This window comes from Tachypleus tridentatus, chromosome 9 (genome assembly GCF_004210375.1).
Source record: "Tachypleus tridentatus isolate NWPU-2018 chromosome 9, ASM421037v1, whole genome shotgun sequence".
Taxonomy (NCBI): Eukaryota; Metazoa; Arthropoda; class Merostomata; order Xiphosura; family Limulidae; genus Tachypleus; species Tachypleus tridentatus.
The window spans coordinates 99,042,535-99,065,996 of NC_134833.1; the positions used below are offsets into that span (position 1 = coordinate 99,042,535).

A 23,462-nucleotide genomic window follows, 5' to 3' on the forward strand; every position below is an offset into this window, starting at 1 on the left:
TATATATATATTATTACTTTTTTATAGTTTACTTTTGAAAATGTTGCAAGTCCTCCAGTGTCTGTGGAGTTAACTCCAGCTTAGGCTACTGTATTTATATGGGTTAATGGATTCGACCATAAGTTTAGTTTATTGTATATAACTTCACCTGTGAGTGAATATGCAGTAACTTTATTTAGTATATTTAGTATTATTTTCTTTATTTATTTCTTTTCAAAAATTGGATCTATAGATTAATATGAATTCTCTCTCTCTTATTGTAAGAGTCAGTTCTATGCTGATGTCTGTTACAGGAGGAAGAAAATACGTTAGCAGAGTTTTTGTTTTAATAAATCTTCAACGATTCTCCTAGCCACATTTTTTTTTCACCTTTTACAGCTGCACGATCACTTACCCTGTGTAATCTGCGGTGTCACCTTGAATTGTCAGTTAGTACCAATCGGAAAACACACCCTCACATGATATTCGCAAATACTTTGTTTTTGCGCCTGGACTTTTCTGCTTTGCCGCAAAGTCTGAAGATACCACAGCCATGTAACGATGTTATTTGATTGAGCTGATTCTCATAAATTACTTGGTGATAATAATTTAAAGTTCTCCCAAAATAACAATGACAGATTAGTGCATTTTTTCTTTAATGTTTCTACAAACTGGAAAAATTGTTGCAACTTGAAGTTGTAATAACTTATAAGTTTACATTTACAAATACAAAGTTAACGGCACTGCGATTAATGTAAAATATGCTTATTCACGCTTAATAAATCAAATACCTGAACACACGTGATTACTAATACTGATCCTGGTGATCCAAATATTTCACTCAAACTACTCAAACTTTTTATTTGTAGTTAAGCACAAAGCTACACAATGGGCTATCTGCGCTCTGCACATTACAGGTATCGAAACTCAATTTCTAGCAACGTAAGTCCACACACATACAGCTGTAACTCTTGGGGCTTCATTCAATCTAAATACTTCAGTTGTGGTCTACTACTAAAAGCTAAACATTGACTTGCTGCTAGCTGATCACTGTATTTACATTGTAGCAAAGTTGCTAAATATTCTTGTCGTCATCTAGAACAATTTAGGCGTACTCTCACATATTTACTTGCGAATTTTAGTTAACTTATAAATTAAAACATTGAAAATATAGCTCGCAACAACAATATACCAATAAACATTTTTTGCAAAAAAATGAAAAAATGTGTTTTAGAGCGGTAGTTCTCAACCGACGGGCACCCCGCTAGTACAGTAGTCTCCGGATTTACAACGCTAAAATCAGGGGTTCGATTTCCCTCGGTGGGCTGAGCAGATAGCCATTTGTGGCTTTGCTATATGAAAAACACACGCGCGCACACACACACACACCCAACCGACGGTTCACGTGAGAATTTCAGTCGGCTCGCAAGACAGTTAAACAAAAAATTACAACTAATGCATTTTAAAATATATCTCGTAAAGTATATTATTTTACAATGTAATATAAAAGTATTTTAAATAATTATTAATACAGGAAGTGGTTCATGAAATTTTTGTATTGCATATTTACTCGGCAAGTCAGATAATATTGGTTCATAAAACGTCTATGAATAATACATATTCGGGCCTGACATGGCCAAGTGTGTTAAGGCGCTCGACTCGTAATCCGATTCGCACCAAATACGCCCGCCTATCAGCCGTGGGGCGTTATAATGTACTATCAATCCCACTATTCGTTGGTAAAAGAGTAGCCCAAGAGTTGGCAGTAAGTGGTGATGACTAGCTGCTTTTCCTCTGGTCTTACACTGCAAAATTAGGGACGGCTAGCGCAGATAGCCCTCGAGTAGCTTTGCGAGAAATTCAAAACAAACAAACAATAATACATATTCAAATTTTAACATGGATTATTATATAAACGTCATCTGAATTTTATTGGAATAAGTTTAAAATAACTAAATATTAAACAGTATTGTTTAAAACAAACATTTAATAATTTTTCTATTTTATATTTTTCTTGACTTGCTTATTTATACGCTTTACGCATGCTTCAAGATAAACAAAGATGGCGGTTTATTTCAGATATGGGTCTCCTCTTGCTAATGCTTTATTTGGAAAATCTAGTATTCACATTCCCATAGTAAACGGTATTTTGCTGATGTTTATTTTATGACATTTTTGTACTTATTATTGTGAACGTGTTAAGTATAGTGTCATTATTGTAGTTTTGTATGTTATTTACATGTATGTTAATAGTTTATCATTGTTGAAGTATTTCTCACTTGGGTTACGAAATGAAAACTAACCATCTAGCCTATTATAGTTTTAGTTTCATATTACTAGACAAATACACAGACTGTAGTTACTTACTCATAACCTCTTATGTTTAAATTTGTTATTGGTACAGTGGTAATGATACACTGGTAATGTGAAGTGAATTTCATGTACTAATACACCAAAATTACTAATATTTATATGGTATTAGTTATTACTATTAGTAATATTGTTAATTGTGGTTAGTTTTTTTACAAATGTTCAAGTAAAATCTAATAATACCAGGATGTACAGGAACTCATGAGAAAATCAGTTTTATTATGTTGTTTTTCTATTGATACAATAATTCTCCAATTGATGGAAGGGATTACATTTGTCTGTATTCTATCTCTCTTTGTGTTTGCACTTTTTTATTTTTCATGTTGTTAATACAGTGTAGCATACATTGCATTATTATGTTTAAAGATGTGAAATACATTTTATTTATTCATGTATAATAACATAAAAAAATACTAAGGGACAACAAGGGACCTATTGACCCATTTTGGTTGTCTCATCCTTTGAAATTAACTAAAAATATTAAATAAATAAACCAAAAAATCCCAAAGCCAGCCTTTATTTTTCATATAGCTGTCAAGCTTTTTCTTGTACTTGCTTAAATTTACTGCTTCCACAAGATCCAAGGTCAACCTATTCCAGAGACCAACTACCCTGTTAGAAAAATAACCCTGTCTTATCTGAAGATTACTCCTACCTTATCAAAATTTATATTTGTGTCCCCTCCCAAAGCCAGCCTTTATTTTTCATATAGCTGTCAAGCTTTTTCTTGTACTTGCTTAAATTTACTGCTTCCACAAGATCCAAGGTCAACCTATTCCAGAGACCAACTACCCTGTTAGAAAAATAACCCTGTCTTATCTGAAGATTACTCCTACCTTATCAAAATTTATATTTGTGTCCCCTCGCCCTACCATCTTGACAATTAATTATGAAAAAAGATGATGCATCAGTGCTGTCAATTTATTTTAAAATCTTAAGTATCTCAGTCAGACATCCTCTAACTTCTATTTGCAAGAGAAAATTTCAGAAATTCTAATCTCTCCTCATGTGATAACCTTTCCATCCTAGGCATAATTTTAGAAACCTTCTTGTAAACACTTTCCAATAATTCAATGTTTTTCTAAGTCAAGGACCAAAAATTAAACATGATACTCCAAATGTGGCCTAACCAATACAATGAAATTACAACCTATTTAGACTTGTATTCAGTTTTTATGTATATACAATGTAAAACCTTATTTGCTTTGCTACTAACAACATCACATTACTTAGATGGCGTAAGAGACTGATCAACTATTACACCAAGATCCATTTCTTTTCTGACACTTTTTATTCCTGTCAAAATTAAGTTATATAAATTATGATAACCCACATGCTTTGTCTTACATTTATTATAATTAAAATCCATTTGCAATTTATTTGCCCAACTTGCTGAATGATTTAAATTCTTTCGTAAACCAGTTTCATCTTCTTCACAGGTAGTAACCCCACAACCTTAAATCAAAGAGAACCCTGAGGTATTGAACTTGTGAAATTATTCTAGTTTCACTGAACTCCACTTATAACAACTCTTTTTTTCCATCTAGCTACTCTTCTATCCATTTCTTAAATTATCCCACATACCTGAAGATATCATTTTTTACCAATTTTTTATATGGCACCTTGTTAATAGTCTGTTGTAATGAATGTGGCAACTGTGTGCATATATATATATTTGAATGCTATAATGATGTTGAAAGCCTAAAGTATAACATTATTACCAGAACTACTGTTTATATAATGTCTTTTAATCCATTTTTTATCCTTTTTGTCCAATCTCTTCCTTTAGTTTTATGAACCTTCACTGGGTGTATCTTACAGTTTAAATGTTGCAAGTTTATCATTCAATAATTTTATTTTTTCACAAATTATATAGCAGGATTGTTGTCAAATTACATGTATAGTAATTAGTTACTCACAAATGATGTACTAATGTAAATGTAGTAGAGGAAATTACTTATTTTATCCATAAGTATGGGATATTGTGAAATCAACTTTTAGAATTGAATGGAATACTAAATAATAGTTGTAAAGTCAAATAAAAGGCTCTGAGGAAACCCACAGCTGAAGAATGTGTGTATTAAAGTTAAGTACATATATCATAAACCACTATATTATAGGGTGAATAAAGTTCATAATGGCGAGTTGAAATTTGAAATAACATTACCTGTGGAAACAAAAAATCATTTGTTTCATGAACACCCACCCTTGGGATAGTTGCACAGAAAAACCAGATTTGTTTGTTCTATTGATCCCCTGAATAATTTTATAAACTTCAATAAGAATAGTACTGCTTAAGAAAACCTATTCCTTAATGATAACTTTTCCATCCTTGGAGTCATCCTAGTACCTCTTTCCAATTAATTTGTATTTTTTCATAGATAAAGAGACTAAAAATGTGTAGTGTTCTGCACAAAGCTTAACTAGTGCTTTGAGAAAGAAAGGTAATTACCTATTTTGACTTGTAATCTCTACGTCTAAGTACATTCTAATATTATGTTATCTTTGCAACTAGCATCATATTATATATTGATGTATCGAGATATTTACCAGTAAGCCAAGATGCCTTCCACCTTCCTATCATCTGCTGGTGTTGGTTGAGTTATAAATGAGTGCAAGTGGTAGTGAGGTTTAGTACGGAAGTTCATCTTTTTGACCAATTCCCATTTCAAAGGGTAGAGTAGCTGTTATTCTACTTATCGAAGATCTGATGTTCTATTCTAGATACCATGTAGTGTTGGTTGAGGTTGAACAACTATAACAGTCTGTATCCTAACCACTCAATATGCAAGAGTCCCATTCCTCGATCATACATATTATGTAATGTCTTAATGTTTTCACCTTTTATTTTCATGACACTCACATAAAAGAGCAAAGAGTGTACCTGGATCAGATGTGGTGTGGCCTTTCACTGAAATGTGATGTTTACTCTCTTGATTCCACACATCCTGGTCTTTCTTTGGGCACCTTCTAAAGGGGGATTATATGTTTTTATTGACCCTCCACAAGTTCAGCATGGGATTCAAGCTATTTTGTGAGATGAGGTAAGATGTATCAGAAGTTAGCATTTTCTTGAATTGAATTTCCAATAGATAGTTATCTCCCATTTCCTACACAGCTTCCTTGCATCTGATGATATATGGTGCAGCTTTTCTGGCCAGTCTTGTTAAAGTGGTTAATGAGTGCAGGTGTGAAGAGGGTGCTAGTTACAATAGGAGTGGTGTAGTGGTCTTACTGATGGAGATCAACTGGTTGCATGTGGATATACAGAAACAGGAGTTGGAAGGCTTGTGGAGTGTGCTGAAAATTTGTGGTGATAGAGAGCAGTATCTGTCAGTGTAGGAAAATTCCAATGCACCAACTTCATGTCAAATGTTTAGTGTAATTTTCATAACACTACATTACAAGCCAATTAACACCTTGTGCAAAACATTACACACATTTTCTCTTAATAAGGTATATGTTTGTAATTTTTTAAATATAGTGATTACATGATAAAGCATAATGTATAAAATAATTTAGTGAAAAAAAATACTGCTGTGTATTCATTAAAGGAAAATCTTCCATTACCTATCTATTAACCTTTTTCCAAAGATGTTACATGTTGAATGGATTTTGTGAATTCAGATTTTCACAATGCTTGACAAGTTATCACACAAAAGATTAGCTAAGACAGTAGACAGTCCTATTGGTTGAAGTAGGGAAAAATCAATAAATTGAATTGTAGGATGGCTGTATGAGGAAAAGTTAAAAAAAATTGTGGTTGATGGAGTCTAGTCAAACTGAACCTTGTTATTATTGTAGTGACTCAGCAGTCAGTAGTTTTGCCTTTCCATTATATTATTAATTATGATCTTATCAACATCATTAAAGTGAATCAGTAAATAAAATAAGTGAGCTACTACAAAATGACTTGAATATAGTGGTTAGTTAGATATTTAGCAAATGATATTTAATTACAGTAAGATTAAGATACTATATTTAGTTATTTTAATTTGGATCCCAGGTTCAATAAAGGTGGGAATCCACTCAATAGCATAACTATGAGGAAAATGATTTTCACTTAGTGGTGAGTATGCATGCAGTACCACCGAGGTCCCGGAACCAAGACTGGTAAGGCCAACTTCAGGTGACTGACTGTGGTTCTTGTACTTACCTGTTAGTCTTCCTGGCAGGTTATGATAATTACCATTATGCTTTAGGAAGTCCTTTACAACTTTGTAGACTGGATGTCAACATTGGTTTTATGTTATTTATGTTTTTAATTGCTGTTTTGTTTTACCTTCATTTCCTTTTATGAATTTTACTACATTTACTTTACTTTTACCTTTTTACCGGATGCTTGGCAAGTTATTATTACAATTTTGTGACATGTCTTTCAAAACTTTTATTACTTTACCTTTTGATAATGGCCGTAATGACACACAACCCGGAACCAGGACTGGAAAGGCCAACTTCAGGTAACTGACGGTGGTTCTTTTACTTACCTGTTTCTACCTCTCTCTTTCTGGCGGGTTATGATAATTACCATTGTGCTACGGAAAGTCTTTTACAACTTCTTTTACTCTGGTTTTTCTCTTAACATTGTAGACTAGATGTCAACATTGTTTTTATGCTATTTATGTTTTTCAATGCTGTTTTGTTTGACCTTCATTTCCTTCTATGAATTTTACTACATTTACTTTTACCTTTTTAACGGATGTTTGGCGCAGATAGCCTAGCTGCTTTGTGCCATAAAACACTAAATCAACCAACCACCGAGGTATTGCTTTGTTGCTGGTAGTTCTAAAGCCAATAAAATTTTAGGGCATATTTATGGACATCGATTTCAAGTCAAAAGAAGAAATATATTTATATAAATACTTGTTGGGGTTTACTTGGAACACTTTATAAATTTTGTCTCCTCATCTAAGAAAAGATATTGACATATTAGAATGGATTTAGAGGAAGTCCACTAGGATGTTTCTGGGAATGATAGAGTTTTCTTCTGAAAATCTCTGTATTTTCACTTCAGAAAAAATAAGGGTATGAGATGACCTTACTGAAGTACAAAAGATTACTTGGAAAATTAATAGAACAAGGGCTCTAACCTCTTTGTATTAAGTTCTGAAAACAATATGATGAGAAGGCAAGTAGCATTTCTAGAATTTTAATTTGGGTGGAGGCAACCTATAAAATTAACTTGACCTCAGTTTTTGAAAATGTATTGTAGTAAATAGAAAATAAGCCAATTTCTGAACAGTTGTTTAGACAGTAGGCATATTTTAGATGAGCATTTCAGTTGACTCTCACAAATTAACCCTACTTACTGCTGAGTTCATAGTACATGCTTCCTCTCAAGGGAACAATCTGCAGATGCAGACAAATTCTGGTTTAAAAATTGTTTATGGTCTTGTACTAATGTTAAATTATAATTATTAGATTGTTTAAAATTATCTAGAATTTTAAAGCAAATTTGAGCTAAACATTTAATGGAAAACATTTTGTTCTGACAAAACTTCAAAAATGTATGTGACATATACAGTGTCAATCATAATGAATTTAACACATTGGGTATACATTTGGTGAATAAGGTTTAACTGAACCCTAAAAGTGCCATTTGCTTCTTTGTAGTCCAGAAAGAAACAAAAATGGTCATAGAATACCATCTTATGCCACATAAGTTTCTTTGTTGAGGATCTTTTGTCACAAACCCTTAAAGGTGAATTTTCAAAAGATTTAATAATTGCCTTAAAAACTGTACTTTGGTTGGGTATAATTCCTGTGTGGTTGCCATATTTTTAAACACTTTAGTTTTTGAGGAAAAAAATGAAACAAAATATGGGGGTCCTTGAACTCAAGTTCCTCTCGGTCGTTCGGCTGTTTCCATGACATTTTACAACTATGATGTAATAGTTGCCAAACACGCTTCGTTGCGTTCTGACCATTATGTTCCTTTCAGTGCTGGTGTTTTATGTAAATCTATCGGTGTTTTTTCGGATTACATACTTTGTGAGACTATTTTTTGTCTTGATATTGCTACTTTATGTTTGTTTTATGATAACATGGTTTACTGCATTGCTTATGGTTGTAAAAACGGTTTGGCATCGGGCAAAAGCTTCTTTTCATTTCCGTACAAGGAGAAGGAACCGGCAAGGTGGTGACAGTGGGTGCGGATGGTCAATAGGAAGAACTGGACTCCTTCACACCATGCAAAGCTTTGTCAAGATCACTTTGAACGCTCATGTTTTGTGTCGGATCCCACTGTTTTGGATTCCATGGGTTTTAAGTAGGATCACAGTTATGGATAAACAGTATATTTAATTGTAGGTTACACTCAAATATACTATTATAGGTTTAACTGCATCTTGATAAATACACACTCGTGACTTGGCTCCTCATCACCGAAGGGACCATTCAAGTCAACAAATTCATAGTATGATGCTTCCAAGACATCTATATTCAGGCAATTTCCATCAAAGCTTCTAGTCTGGGAAATGCACTCTTCATCTTTTAATCGATTTGACACCTTGTCATATGAGCGACAACAAACGCACTCTCTCCTGGTTGGCATCTGCTTGCATAAACCACACCTACACCTTGCACAAACATACGGAATGTGTCATATAAATTATACATTTATGGTAAATATTAAATTAACAATTCAGACTGCTACATCTAGTTTGATTTTATAGACAAAATTATGAGGTATAATTTAAATTCATTTTGTTACGAGTCATAAATACCCGGTACAATGAACGTGGATGGGCCGATTATTAGTTACCATAGTCAGTAAAGTATAAACAAATAAAACCCAGTCTGTGATACCAATAATTTATAAACACCAAACAGGTTTCAAGATGCTTAAAATTGCACGTGAAATAGTACAGACCATAATTGTTGTCATGACTTAGGCTTACCATTCTTCCACTGGAGGTATGACCAACTCGTAACCAGCCTGGGCATTATCAGTAACACTCACAGTTCTGCTACTCTCGCTCGTGGAACTGCCCTCATCACTAGAACTTGTCAGATCTGTGTCAAAAGTAACTGTTCTAGGTTCGTTCAGAGTAGGTTCAAATTGATATGGCGCTACTCGATACTGTTCAGAACACAAAGTCAAAACAGACTCCGCCTCTATTTCTCTGTTTGCACTGGCCATGTTTATTTACATTCAACGAGCTGGCATTGGCAGTTTGTTTGGCAACTATTACGTCACAGTGCTTTTCCTAGTGGCAAACGTTCAGATTGCCACTCGGAAAGGGCTCTTTTTGCACCAAGTTCTATGTTTCATTTATTAGCACATATTTTTTATAAAAAATGTGAACCTACAAAATTAATTAGTATGAGTAGTTCTTTTGACTGCAAAGTTTTCTTTTTTCTGTAAAATTCACCTTTAAGCCATTTCATTCCCATTGTACTTTGTACATGTGTTTTAAACAGTTAGAAGATCACCTAGTTTTCTATTTTGTGACTGGAAGAGAAAATATATTATTGAAAACTTTTACATTCACAGATACAAGTTTTCCTTGCAAAGATCAAGATTCTTTAGAAACTAAAGCTTCAGTCTTGCTTCTGTTCTTGATCCACATTACCAAGTTATATTCAAACTTGAATTAGATTGCTTTGTAATTTATGTATGTCAATAAACTTGGCATTAAGAAAGTTTATAGTTCACATTTTAACATTATTTGTTTTAGCTCCTTAATTTCAAAAGGAAATGTTTAAATGAATTCTAAAATTTCATCTGCATTACTCTTTATTTGCTACAAATTATGCTTTTCCTGATTTCAACTATCCTTATGTGATATTGTAAGTAAACTACACATTTATAGTGTAGTTGTAGCAGAGCAATAGAACAGGCCTGCTTAAGCATTAAATTTATTATTTTTTTCATTTATTGTTATATAAGTAACTAAAATGTAAAAATTAGAAACTTACTGAATTAAAATAATACATGAAAAATATTATATAAAAATTATTTTTGAGCAAGGTTTACACATGAGTTGCTTGTGAATTTAATTGATTTCAAATATCCATAACACCTGAGTCCTTTTATCTTGCTGAACTTGTTCAACATCAGACAGATTGTCAAACTTATCTAAATTGGGTTAATCTTTTCAGTATAGCTAAGTACTTATCTTGCTAACTGATTACATACTGACAAGTTTCATGGTTAAGATCTCTCAGATGAGACTAGTATGAAAATTTGTAATTAATAATAATAATAACAACATCTACAAATTATGATTAAATGAGAAGAATAGAATTTCCTTTCACAACTCTAGTAAACAACCTCATTTTCCTGTTACAGAACTGGCCTACAAGTTCCAGTACAACTTTTACCACTATCTTTAAAAATAGTTAAAATTATTGCATGTCTCCCAGTGATTCATTGTTGTCATGTAACAATTGTACATGAAGATAATGAGTTAAGTATATGAAAGCTGAAATAAAAATGGGTAATTAATATCTAGTGACCACTGTGAAATGCATATGAAAAATACCATGGGAGGCAAATGTTTCATAATTTCTGTTGTTGGTGACATTCCATGGTTACTTGAGGAAAGAAGCACATTATGCTCATATACTAATAATGTTACACTTTATGGCTGTTCATAGAAGAATGAGTAACCATGGTAGCCTTATTAGTTTTCTATCACTTTGTTTGATCTCGGGTACAAGTATAGTAAAAAGCAGTTACAGACAGAAAGCTTTAGTTATTCCTGTTGTTTCATACAAAGAGAATAATTTTCCAGTTTGTTGCAACATGATAATTTATTTCAAAATATAATTTCTTGATTCTTGTTATTATATGCATGATTATTCCCTGAAGTAAATGTTTTTATTTTTATACTCCAATTCATTGCTAATCCAAACATTCCCAAGACCTTTTTTTTCAACATTGTCTTTGCAGTTCTTGCTGTATTCCACTATTGTAATTTTCATTTCTTTTCAATGATTTGTAAGATTTCATATTTCATTCATAAATATATTTTCAGTATAAATTTTGCTTTTTCAGTGAATATACCTGTTTAATATGGTAAATAAAAAAGGTTTACTATGTTACATTAAAATAACATTGGAGCCTTACCATGTTGTTATAATTCATGTCACAAAGTCTGAAATGTTTTGTATGATGACCATGCATCTTGACAATAGGATCAGTTCCATGGCATGCCATTAGCCCTCAAAACCAAAGCCTGATTGCTTTTTATGCTATTTAGCAGGGATATTGGTGCCAAAAATATGAGAGATTTAGGTTACACATCCCTAAGTCAAATGGTGTTTTATTTGGCAGGACCCCAAAGATTTGACCTAAAATGGCTTCTGTATGAAACCACTGAAATAAAAATATGAGTAATTTGTATTTTTTAAGCTACAGTAAATGTTAAACAATTTTTGGAAAGATCTCTTTATGCTCTAGCCAAATTTATAGCATTTAACCTCAGAATCATTGCTCTTAAACATCACTTGTACTGTCAAGAGGACCACAGTAAGGTTGGACAATGAGGTGCACACTGTCCTTTGTTTGTACCAACTCTCAGTCTGGAGTCTTGATGGAATTAGGGAATATTCACTCTTTATATTGTGTGTGGCACAAAAGTTAGCTAATAGTCTTTTTCTTAAATATTCAGAGTTGTAGTACTCCAAACCTGCAAGTTACATTTGAAATTTGTTACTCTCAGTTTTGCATTAATGTAACATTAAAACCAATAACCTTAAACATTTTTGTCTTCTCTTAAGAAGTTTGAAAATATGTGAAATATTTTCTGGGATATACTTTGTACTCTGTGTGATATGTGACTCGGCTACATGCATAAGCAACCAACATACAATACCTTATGAAATGTATTGTACATTGTGGTATATGTACATTGCATGCATAATTTGTTCTAGCAAGTTGTGTACTTTATTACAGTATGTGGACTAGTATTCTTTGACAAGAAATTATGTGATGCTATCTATGGAAAGAATAGTCATATAAATTTAAGCAAAAAAAATATTTTCTTAAAAGTTCTGTTTAAAGTGTTTTCGAAATTTTTCCATTTTTGTATAATATACACATTGAGTAAAAATTTGACAGCTGTAAAATACGAATACTAAATTTTAATGTTGCATAAAGGTAGATCATCGTTGTGAAGTGGTTTGTTTTTAGTTTATTGCAGTCTTTATATATCTTCAACATAGTATAGGTCAGATACTTTATTGTGAGGAGTCAGATATGATTTTATTAGACTTCTAATGTGTTCCATTTTGCATGTCTAGGTTTACAACAGGCTCAAGTCAGAGCTGCTAGTAAGAAAGCTAGAGGTAGTGCCAGGAACCAGAGACCACCTCAGAAGGGAAAACACAGGGGATGGAAAAAACAAGATGGTACCTTTGTTAGAAAGGGCATGATATTGGTTCGTCAGTTAGGATTAAGATTTCATCCTGGGTTAAATGTAAGTATTGTAACTTACTGTATAAGGCTGCATTATAGACACATGGTTAAATATATTCAAAACAACCCCTATGATTTTCCACAAGAAAATGTGAAATATGATAAAGAATTGCAACATTGTCTTTCTTAAATTTGGAATTGTATACACTGCTGACCAAAATCTTAAGGCCAATGAACATAAAGAAAAATTATGCATTTTGGGTTGTTAGACTCAACCACTTATTTGAGTAGAGCTTTGAAAGATGAAAATAAGAAAAGGGGGAAAAAAAAATTAAGCATTTAATAGGGAAAATGTGAACAATATGAAATTAGCGTAAATACTAGTTGGTCAAAAGTTTAAGACCATACTGAAACGAAGCATTGATCGGTAAACACGTAACAAAATTTAGTCATTTGTGTTCAAGCATTAGCATTATCAACATCTCCCACTGACCTCTCCTGTGTTACATTGGGTAAAAACATGGCAAAGTCTAAAAAGTTGACAGAGTTTGAACGTGGCAGAATTGTCGAGCTGCTAAAGCAAGGTCTCTCTCAACGTGCCATCACTGACGAGATTGGATGTAGTAAAATTGTTGTTAGAAATTTCTTAAAAGACCCTGAGGGATACAGAACGACAATTTCAAGTGGTTGGCCCAAGAAAATTTCGCCATCGTTGAGCTTGAGGATTCAACGGGTTGCCTGGCAAGACATTAACCGATTGTCAAACCAGATTAAGGCCTTCATGGATGCAGAATGCAGCTCAAGAACAATAAGATGGCATCTACAAGAAAAAAGCTTTAAAAACCATAAATGTCTTCAAAGGCCACACCTCCTTCCACACCATGAAACAGCTTGGTTAAACTTTGCTGAGAAGCACCTAACATGGGACGTAGAAGAGCGGAAGAAGGTTTTGTTTTCTTATGGATGGTCAAGATGGCTTCCAATGTTACTGGCATGATAAGGATATCCCATTGGAGGCATTTTCTACCTGATACAGTGGAGGAGGTTCCATCATGATCTGGGGTGCTTTCTCCTTCCATGGAATAATGGAGCTTCAGGTTATACAGGGGCATCAAACAGCACCTGGCTACACTGGCATGTTGAATAGATCATCCTTATTGACTGAAACCCCTCGCTTGTGTGGAAATGACTGGATCTTTCAGCAGGACAATGCTGCAATCCAAAGGACTTTTTCATGGCAAATAATGCAATTCTTTTGGACCATCCAGCATGTTTGCCCAAACTGAACCCCATTGAAAATGTGTGGGGGTGAATGGCAAGGGAAGTCTATAGAAATGGACGTCAATTCCAAACAGTGCATGATCTTTGTAAAGCTATCTTCACCACGTGGAATTACATTCCAGCCAGCCTTCTGCAAACGCTTATATCGACCATGCCAAAGCGAATGTTTGAAGTTACTCACAATGACAGCTGTGCAACTCACTACTAAGACCTCTTGTTGGGCATTTCCTGCCCTGTTTAGGACTTCTTTTTGGTATAGTCTTAAACTTTTGACCAGCTAGTATTTTGGCTAATTTCATAGTGTTTATATTTTCCCTTTTCATCTTTCGAAGCTCTACTGAAATAAATGGTTGAGTCTAACAATGCAAAATGCACATTTTTTCTTTATGTTCATTGGCCTTAAGATTTTAGCCAGCATTGTATAATGAAAGAAGTAATATACAGACTAGTAAGGAATTTTTAAGTACTTTTATATAACATTTAATTTAACAGTATATCTTAGTTAGGCTATAAGAACCAAACTGAATAATCCCTTTCATATTCAAGAATTTTCAATACTCAAGTCTTTAGTCTAGGTAATTGATATGCTATTAGAAGTGAAACAAAAAAGGATTTTAAGATTTTTGTGATTTAGGCATGTGTTTCAATGCTTGATCTACTTGCAATTTTATTATCAGCTATGTCTCCAGGAATTAGGAATCTACTATATATTTAAGTACTGAAAGCTCTAAAGCTTAATGTTTAAATTTTATATGCATAGTTAAAATATATTGTGTGGAAAGTCTGAAGTTTTTGTTTTTCAGTGTAAATGATAAGAACTTAAGTGTAGATTATATAGTAACCTGGTCTAATGCATTGATGAAATGAATGTGTTTGTGCTACTGTACAAGACTACCTGTTTTCATACTCATAATGTTGGTAATATTATTTTACTTAGGTTGGGATAAGTCATGATCGCACCCTCTATGCTTTAGAAGAAGGTACAGTTATTGTGACCTGTGAGAAGCTTCGACCAAGATGGGATCATGAATGGGTTCAGAAGTTTTATGCAAATAGAAATACAGATGTGGTGTATAAGAAATTTTTTCATGTAATTACTGAACCCCAGGAAAAAAAATTCAAATTGGTTGATACTGTTTAACTTGAGTTTTAAATTAAACATTTTGTCAAATTTGTATTATAGGTAAAATAGTAAAGTTCATCCTGTTATTCAATAAAACTAAAATAATGTAGTTTGAATGGTCATGATCAATTCATACCATAACTCTTAAAATTGTATGTTATAAATTATACATGAACCTAGACATTACTTGCTTGTGCTTTGCAATCTTTTGCTAAAGTTTGTATCAAGTTAGGCATTACTTATACCTCTAGTAAAAGAATAGTTCAGTGCAGGGTATTGTTTTGGTTTTGATTGCTCAAAAGTTGCAAATGTCAGAAATAAAAAAATTGTAATTTACTTTGCTTGCTTGAATAGAAGTTTAAGAGTTAAATTTTCAGTAATTAACACCTGGTAGTATGGGGTTATAATAACCCCATGCTAGCATTCTAAATTATTAATTGTATTTAAACCTTTTTTTTATTTTTTCTTAAGTAAAATTCGAGGATGTAAAGTTTAAATTTGTAGTAGTATTGTTTCTTAAAGGTTTCAGCATATTTTCATTGTATAAAGTCACCAAGAAAACTGTGGGAATGTTTCTTATAATTTGAACAGAAGTTTGTCTAAAACTCTGTGGAACTGATTAATATAAAATTTTATAAGAACTTTGTTTTTAGAAGATATAGTAAATCTACCATTATTGTGTGCAACACTAAAGAAAAAATTAAAATATCTAAAATCTGGTATCATAAGTTCCTTTATAAACAATAATTTGTACTAGTGCAATAAAACACTCCACAAAGTGTAGTTTAACACTTTGTAATTTTATAAAAACATACAACAGCAACAGATTTCAGTGATTTAATAATCTATTGTACTGCTTAATTTGCTTTTCAATACCTTTGCATTGGGGGATGTAAATTATACAAAATTTATAGTTTTGACTTGAATAAGATAAATATTTTAGTCTTAGTACTGTTGGTCAAACATGAACACCTCTTTACTATAAAAATTTGAAAACTTCACAGCTTATTACTCCATCCCTCCTGTAAAGTAATATTGGACAAAATTTAAAATCTAAAGATAAAAAGCTTAGCCTTCTAGAATATTGGGTGTCAGTAAATCACATTTTGATTTTACACACAACTTTGATTCTGAAAAAATTATATTCCATCTTTGTTTGTGTATACTATATATATATAAAATTGATTTGGCTGCAACCATTTGATATCCATCTCAAATTTGAAGTACACTTGGATAATCTCTTAACAGAAATTATTTTCTTTCAGTACAACATATGAAGTATGACATACATCATTTACACTAAACTGTATCCTAAAATTTTAATTATATAAAAAATAATTGTAGTAACAACTTCCTGTATAGTGAAAATACTATAAGAAATGTATGCACAAAAGTTATAGTTAATACAAGTCTTCCTTGTGCTAAGTTGTTAAAAGTTCTCGCTGTTTGGCAACTTCAGATAATCTCTCTAATAGAAATTGTTTGTCTCTTCCTTCATCAACAAGTTGATCTTTTAAAACATTAGCCATATGCTTGTGAGCTGAAGTCTGGGCAGAATAATAATACAAAGCCAAGCTGGAAAACAAAATGGATTATATTAAAACTTTCTTAAACACATTTAATACCATTTATAAAGTTCTTAATAGGAGCAGAAATGGGCTGAAGAGATGTAACATTAGTCAAAACTAGAATTGTCAGTTGGTTATGTTACTATAGTTTAATGCAGTCTGACCTGTGCCACATATAAAATAAATGCTGTTTAAAGTTTAAAACTTCATTATATTTTGCTTGAATAATAAAAGATCAATTACTCAAAAAAACAACAAAAATGTTTGTTTCTACCATACGTTCATTTTTACACATATTTTTGCTCCATCTCACTATAATGTATATGTAGTATTTGTGTGTGTGTATATTGTAACCATAATTCTGTAAAAGTTAGAACCAAAACACAGTAAAATTGAAAAAAATTAAAATATGTTGCACTTAAAAAATAAAAAGATTTAAAAATGCACCATATTTTGTTTAATTTTTTAAAATTTTAATGTGTTTTGCTTTGGGCTTTTAAAAATTATGGTTATAAATAACACTCCTACGAAAAGTGGGGCCTAATAGGCCCCAGAGCAACTTGAAAGGTTATTAATATTAGGCTAATAATTTTGTATTTAAATGAAATTGCCATTTAAATCCATTAATGAATGGATTAACGAGATTCCCACTGTCCCTATCTACTATCTAGCGAAACCACAGCCAGGGAAACGGGCTTGGAGAAATCAGGACTAGAAACGTCTTTTCGTAGGAGTGTTAATCAGAGGCTGGGATTTGCTGTTTCTAACACAATCCTTCCTCATGATTTTATTTACTTATTTAACTTCATTTAAATATATCTATCTATCACTGTGGTGCCATGTATTGAATGGCACTAGAAATAAAAATCCATAAACAAATTTTCCCACTTTGGGCATTCGAGATTCAAAAAATTAGAAAAATAACTGTTATATGTGCAACAACTATTTCTTTAGAACCAAATATAATTTTGAATAAAAGTACTCTCTCACAACAAGAACATGACTTTCACTTGGATTGTATGTGAGCATTTGATTATATTTTTATTGATGTAATATTTAATTGAAGTTGTACAATATATATTAGGTCATCAAGAAATTAATGCTACATTTTTTAACACTTTCATAAACCAACCCCAAACAAATGTACATCATTTATAGTAGTTCCTAAATGTTATATTAGTGTAGCTTACGTAATGTTTAAAGTTTAGTACATTCTAATACCTTATAGTGATGACGGAACAACAAATTGGGCACGTAATGCTGTTTGAATACAAGAAGGAAAACAATGTCCCTGTAGCCACAAATAATATCTGACAAGTTTATGGAAATGTTTTGAACATTTCTAAGTGTCAATGATGGTTCAGCAAATTTTTTACAGGTTACTTTAAAAACTGTTGTAACAGGGGCTGACATGTTGAAATTGATGATCTGAAAACACTTGTTAAGTCTAACCCAAGGTAATACACTCATGAAATGGCCCTGAAAATGCATGTATTTTATGAAACAATACGTAAACATCTTAGGAGTATAGGAAAACACCATGAAGAAAGTGTTGGGTGCCTCACAAACTCTCAGATGATCATAGTTTTTCAACATGTGAATGTTGTTTCATCTCTTCTGGTGCATAATGCAAGTGAACGATTTTTGAAGAAAATTGTCACTGGTGATGAAAAATGGATTCTCTGTGCCAAAAATGATGGCTCAGCCTCAGACAAAAACTACTTCTAACCCTAAAACCTGAACTCCATCTACAAAAAGTGATAATTTATTTCAAACTCCTCAATCCACAGTGAATTATCAATGCAGAGATCTACAGTCAGCAATGGGAGCATTTAAATCAAGTCCTACACCAGAAATTCCTCATCAGATATGGTACCATCAGACTATCATTTTCATTTGCTGCAATACCATATAAATGGAAAAAAAACGTATGCAAATATGAAAGGTGTTAAAGAGGATATCAACATGTTTTTCTGTTCCAAAGCCAAGTGATTCCTTTAATCATGGTATTAATGCATCCTGATTGTAAGATGGAAAAGCATCATCAATAAGAATGAAGACTATTTCATTTAATAAATGTTTTGTTTTGATATATATATTGTTTGGCTTTTTTCATATAAACAAAGTGACATTAATTTTTTGACGACCTAATAGAATTTGGCAACATTAATAATTTTCAGGAGTACCTATGACACTAAAAATAAAACTTCAAACGTACCACAAGATAATGAAACAAGGTACAGCAAATCCAGCACTTGTAAGGAAGTCTAAAATGCTCTGTAAGGTAGTTGGCCTAGTATGAATCATTTCTTTAACTGGTAACCACATGATTGAGTAGATGCGGAATGGACCACAACCAAAAGATGGTGAAACCCTTCACATACACAAAAATTATTATATTTACAAACTATATATAAATTTAAGTTTTTATAACATGTGGAATACTAAAATAATAAACAGTAGAAAAATGGGATTTATTTAATTAAAATATTAGATTTACCTAATCTAATATTTAGTATTAAATTACTTCTCCAACCTTTTACCCATATGAATGATGGGAGATGCAAAGAGAATACATTTTGACTTTCTTAAATTCTAATTTAATGTTCTGTTTGAAGTATAAACTGCTTTAACGTAATATTTTTGTGATTATGCTTTCTATCTGTAGTGCCACATGAAAACAAATTGATTAAGAAAATTTGCCTAATGTATAATTTCAGGATGCAGTGACTTTTAGAACAAAAATTATTTTTCAAACTATTATATATTTAAAAACAGCTGGTATAAGTATAGAAAGCACTAGTAGAGCAGTGAACAACGTTTCGACCTTCTTTGTTGTTCGCTTCTCTACTAGTGCTTTTCTACCCATACTACCTGTTTTTAAATATATACTTCTCTACAAGTGGATTTCTCATCATTGCAGATTTTCAAACATATAATAAGTTACGTGTATGACAAACTACTGTCTATTTAAGGCTTCTTGGTACAATGATTAACTAGTTCAGTTCGTCCTGGATGGAATAAAGATAAGTTGAAGCAACTTTGAAACTTACTCAGCAATAGAATATCCTAAAGGAATGATGCATAAGACAAATGATAACATCAAGACAATCATAAAGAAAGTGTTGGAGCGGGAAGCTCTGTATGGAATCTGAGAAGGAATGCAGTTCACCATCACAGTAAACTTAAAAACAAAAAATCAGTGTATTAAAAACTTTTAGCAAGTTTTTTTTATATTCAAATGTTACTACCAATGTGTATTAAGAGCACTTAAGGTAAGGTAATTCTTTTAACTAAAAACAAATTACCAATTTACATTACATCCTATATTTTACAGCTAATCTACTGCTGTCTTCAGGATGTTCCAAAGAACTGTATTTAGTACTTGTGGCTCAATTTCAATCCCTGGTTTTTCTGTCAGAAAGCTAAGAGTGATGTCTCTACATCTTGGCTTTCACTTAATTGGGACTTCAATCAACTAACCTTTCAAATGTTTTTAAGAGTGGTATCCATGTTTTTATGGCTTCAACAGTAGTTTAATTATTGTGTTATCATTTAGGTGGATGTAAAAAGCTTCCTTTATATATATTTTTTCTAATGTAGTTTATTACTTTAGTAATATTATCTATTGTATGGTCTTCCTTGAATCAATTGGGTGTTGCTAATAGATCAGTCTTGCATGTCTATTTATGATTTTCCAGTGCATTAGAGTCTATACTCGCAAAAGGATGTTAAATATTTTTTTGTTTTACATTGGGTTTTTGGCTCATATTATCCATAACCATACTATATTGTTGCTTTTGAAAAATGTTTTGATTTTATGCTACTTACAGACTATGACAATAAACATATTTTAGTATTCCATAAAGTATCATCACTAATACCTCCAAGCTTATTTATCAACTGGGCTAAAAAGGTTAACTCACTAGCTTCTGTTTCTTTTATTAAAATGCAATGACTTACTTGCACAAACTTCTGATCTTGTATCTGAAACCTAGCTTTGCTATGGTCAGATTTTGTTCTTTGGCACTATTTCTTATGCATAGAATGGGTGCAAAATGTTGTTCTTGGGGAGTAACTTGGTAATCCTTGGTTTAAAATGTTTTATTTGCTATTGTAAACACCTTTCCTATTTATATTTTAAGTAATTGATATATACTAAATTTTCTGAAGGACATGACCTTGATTAACCTGAATTGCCATAGGGTAGGTTCACAACATCATAATTTCTGAATTATTCACTTGACTTCTACACTATCTTCTATATGTTACATTTTAGGGTTCTAAAAATTTAACCACTTTTGACGATGATAGTTATAGAAATATTCTTTAAATCACTGACTTTGAAAAGTTACATTGATTCATAGAAATACTATTCTGCACATTATACAGCAGCAACAGGAGGCCCAAGAGAGATTCTGAGGAAAGCCCATCCTAATAGAGAAATATCTGTCAATTTTTAGTAGTATCACTTTCCCAATTCTAAATGAGTTTGCATTGATTTTTGGAATGACAGTTAATCATTGTGCTGTTAAACTAATTAACATACATGATATGAGTGCTGTGTTTTTGCTACACACCATAATCTAATTTCTGATCATTTGATTAATTCCATTCATAGGTTAGTTAATCAGATTTTGGTAATATAACATGACTTTAATATTACAAGAAACTGTAAAATTACAAAATGATTTAATTCTTCCCTAAATAGAATTGGTTTTATTGTTCAGGAGCAACCTACAATAAATACTTTAAAAATAGCTAAAGTAAAAATGTATTTACTTAAGGTGTTTTAGATTCACTTTCAGTAATTATTAATTATTAATTATCCCAAAATACAACCCAGGAAATAATTTGCTGTCTACATTTTTACAAAAATCACAATTTACTATAATTGTTCTCTTTTCAAACCACTTTAAATTTTTCAAGTATTGAAACAGAAGTATAAAGGTTAAAATCATAAACATATCTGCAGCAGAACAAATACTTAATAAAATTAATGTGACTTAATAAAAATAAAACTTTTAACAGAGAACTAACCTGTTTGATATAGAACAAAATGAAGTGCTTAATTACAGTGATAGCTGGAAGCAGTGGACTATAGAAAGTACCAAGCCTAGAGGCATAAAAAATGCAAGCAAATTAACATAACTACATACCAATACAAAAATAATGTTTGATGATAACACATCACAAGAAAATGACAAAGTATCAACAAAACAACTACATTTTTAGACAAAATAACATTATACTATTTGTTTCTGTTTAAAGTGGAAAGCTACACAATGGGCTATCTGTGTCATAATCACTATAGGTAGCAAAACCCCACTTTTTAAGTTTACAAGTTCTGAAGCTTACTGCTGAGCCAATGGTACAACTCTCCACTAACAGAGCTTTAAAAGTTTTTCAACTTTATTAACTATGTGACTACCATATCTCTTATTTAATGAAATGAAATAATGTAATTTGTCATAATTTTGTTCAATTTATATTTAAGGTCACATAAATATTTGACAACAACAACTAACAATTTTTTTTTTATATGGCTATATGTTCATGAAGAAAATTATAGAACTTGTTATATAAACTGAAATAATTTATGAAACATCACAGGTCTTACACATTCTTGTGATTTCAAAATATTTGGACAATGATTTATAAAATATTTATAAATATTAATATTTATAACTATTTTTAAACATCAACTTCAGCTGACAAAATAATGTTAAAACTATGGAAACAGTTACAAGTATAGCCATAAATACAACAGCATAAAAAAAATGTGATAAAACTATACACAGACAACTACTGTAGCTTTAAGATTTGGAAATACAGTTAACATCAGCAAATTGCATGACAGTATATAGGATGTGCCTACACAAATAACCATTAAAACTTCAGAACACACAAGTTCGACCAATAAAGACAAAGATATATTAAAAGAAGAGTCCAGTCATTATGAGTTGAGTATTTGAGATAAAGGTATGATAGCCTCATGATACAGAAGTTGGATCAATATCAGTGAAATGTTGAAGAGTAGACTAGGCATGTACACACTGACAAATTAACTAAAGCACCCACATATAGGTGTTCAATAAATGTCAGCAAGCATGTGTTAATGATTAAATCCAAACACAAATACCATTAACTACTACATAATCAATATCAGCATAGTTCTTCACAATAAACATGCACATTTTTTTTTCTTCAGGATTAGGAAATTTGTTCAGTAGAAGTTGTATTTCTGAGTCTGATATGCACAAACAGATAACAAGGGTAATATTAGTAATTTTTGGATGACAGTTCAGTCAATACCAGCAGTGTGACTGCATACACAGAGACAAATACAGTTGAAACATCTTCAGGATATAAAAGTTCAACTAAATATCAAAACATTTAATGGTATGTGGTACATAACATACACAGATAAGCATAGTTATGACACTTTTAGGATATTAAAACTGAATCAATAGCACATGAGCTTGAGAACATACTATGTACATGGTATATCACACAAAAAAAATGTAGTTCATAAAACATTAGTAAACAGAATTTCAATCAGATGAATGTTTGAGACTGCACAGCTAACACATCTTCAAGGTATAGAAGTTTAATCAGAACAGAACATTAATTAGAGTAGAATATAAAAATACAAAAATTTCTACACAAGTTAAGTATGCATTCACACACATAGCTTCAAAATAAATTTCAGTAAAAACAGAATAATGTTTTAGAGAGTAGCTTATGTACACAAACAAATCTTCAGGACAATCAATAT

General features: G+C 31.8%; 2 protein-coding genes across 10 annotated transcripts in view; one reads left to right on the forward strand and one right to left on the reverse strand.

Annotated features, from left to right (window-relative positions):
* Window positions 1-1,992: 1,992 nt before the first annotated feature.
* Window positions 1,993-15,905, forward strand: mRpL27 (mitochondrial ribosomal protein L27). The gene is made up of 3 exons (XM_076455999.1): window positions 1,993-2,123; window positions 12,598-12,773; window positions 14,931-15,905. The coding sequence occupies exons 1-3, from the start codon at window positions 2,042-2,044 to the stop codon at window positions 15,132-15,134; spliced, it is 462 nt and encodes a 153-aa protein (XP_076312114.1). The 5' UTR covers window positions 1,993-2,041; the 3' UTR covers window positions 15,135-15,905.
* The window catches only part of LOC143225856 (transmembrane channel-like protein 7), a 75,095-nt gene continuing 67,464 nt past the window's right edge, over window positions 15,832-23,462 (reverse strand). For 8 of the 9 annotated variants that reach the window (XM_076455997.1, XM_076455996.1, XM_076455993.1 and 5 more), the window contains 4 exons: window positions 21,725-21,800; window positions 19,738-19,868; window positions 18,903-19,058; window positions 15,832-16,691 (listed from right to left, as the gene is read on the reverse strand). In XM_076455997.1, the coding sequence (XP_076312112.1) occupies window positions 16,538-16,691; window positions 18,903-19,058; window positions 19,738-19,868; window positions 21,725-21,800 (517 nt within the window). In that variant the 3' untranslated portion in view covers window positions 15,832-16,537. The remainder of the gene's footprint in view (window positions 16,692-18,902; window positions 19,059-19,737; window positions 19,869-21,724; window positions 21,801-23,462) is intronic. The other variant, XR_013014110.1, reaches the window with a different exon arrangement.

Excerpts from the sequence above, each read along its gene's own strand:
- mRpL27 (XM_076455999.1), top strand. The coding sequence starts at position 2,042 with ATGGCGGTTTATTTCAGATATGGGTCTCCTCTTGCTAATGCTTTATTT. Across the intron at positions 2,124-12,597 it reads TCACATTCCCATAGTAAACG|GTTTACAACAGGCTCAAGTC; the intron begins GTATTTTGCTGA and ends TTGCATGTCTAG. Across the intron at positions 12,774-14,930 it reads GATTTCATCCTGGGTTAAAT|GTTGGGATAAGTCATGATCG; the intron begins GTAAGTATTGTA and ends TATTTTACTTAG.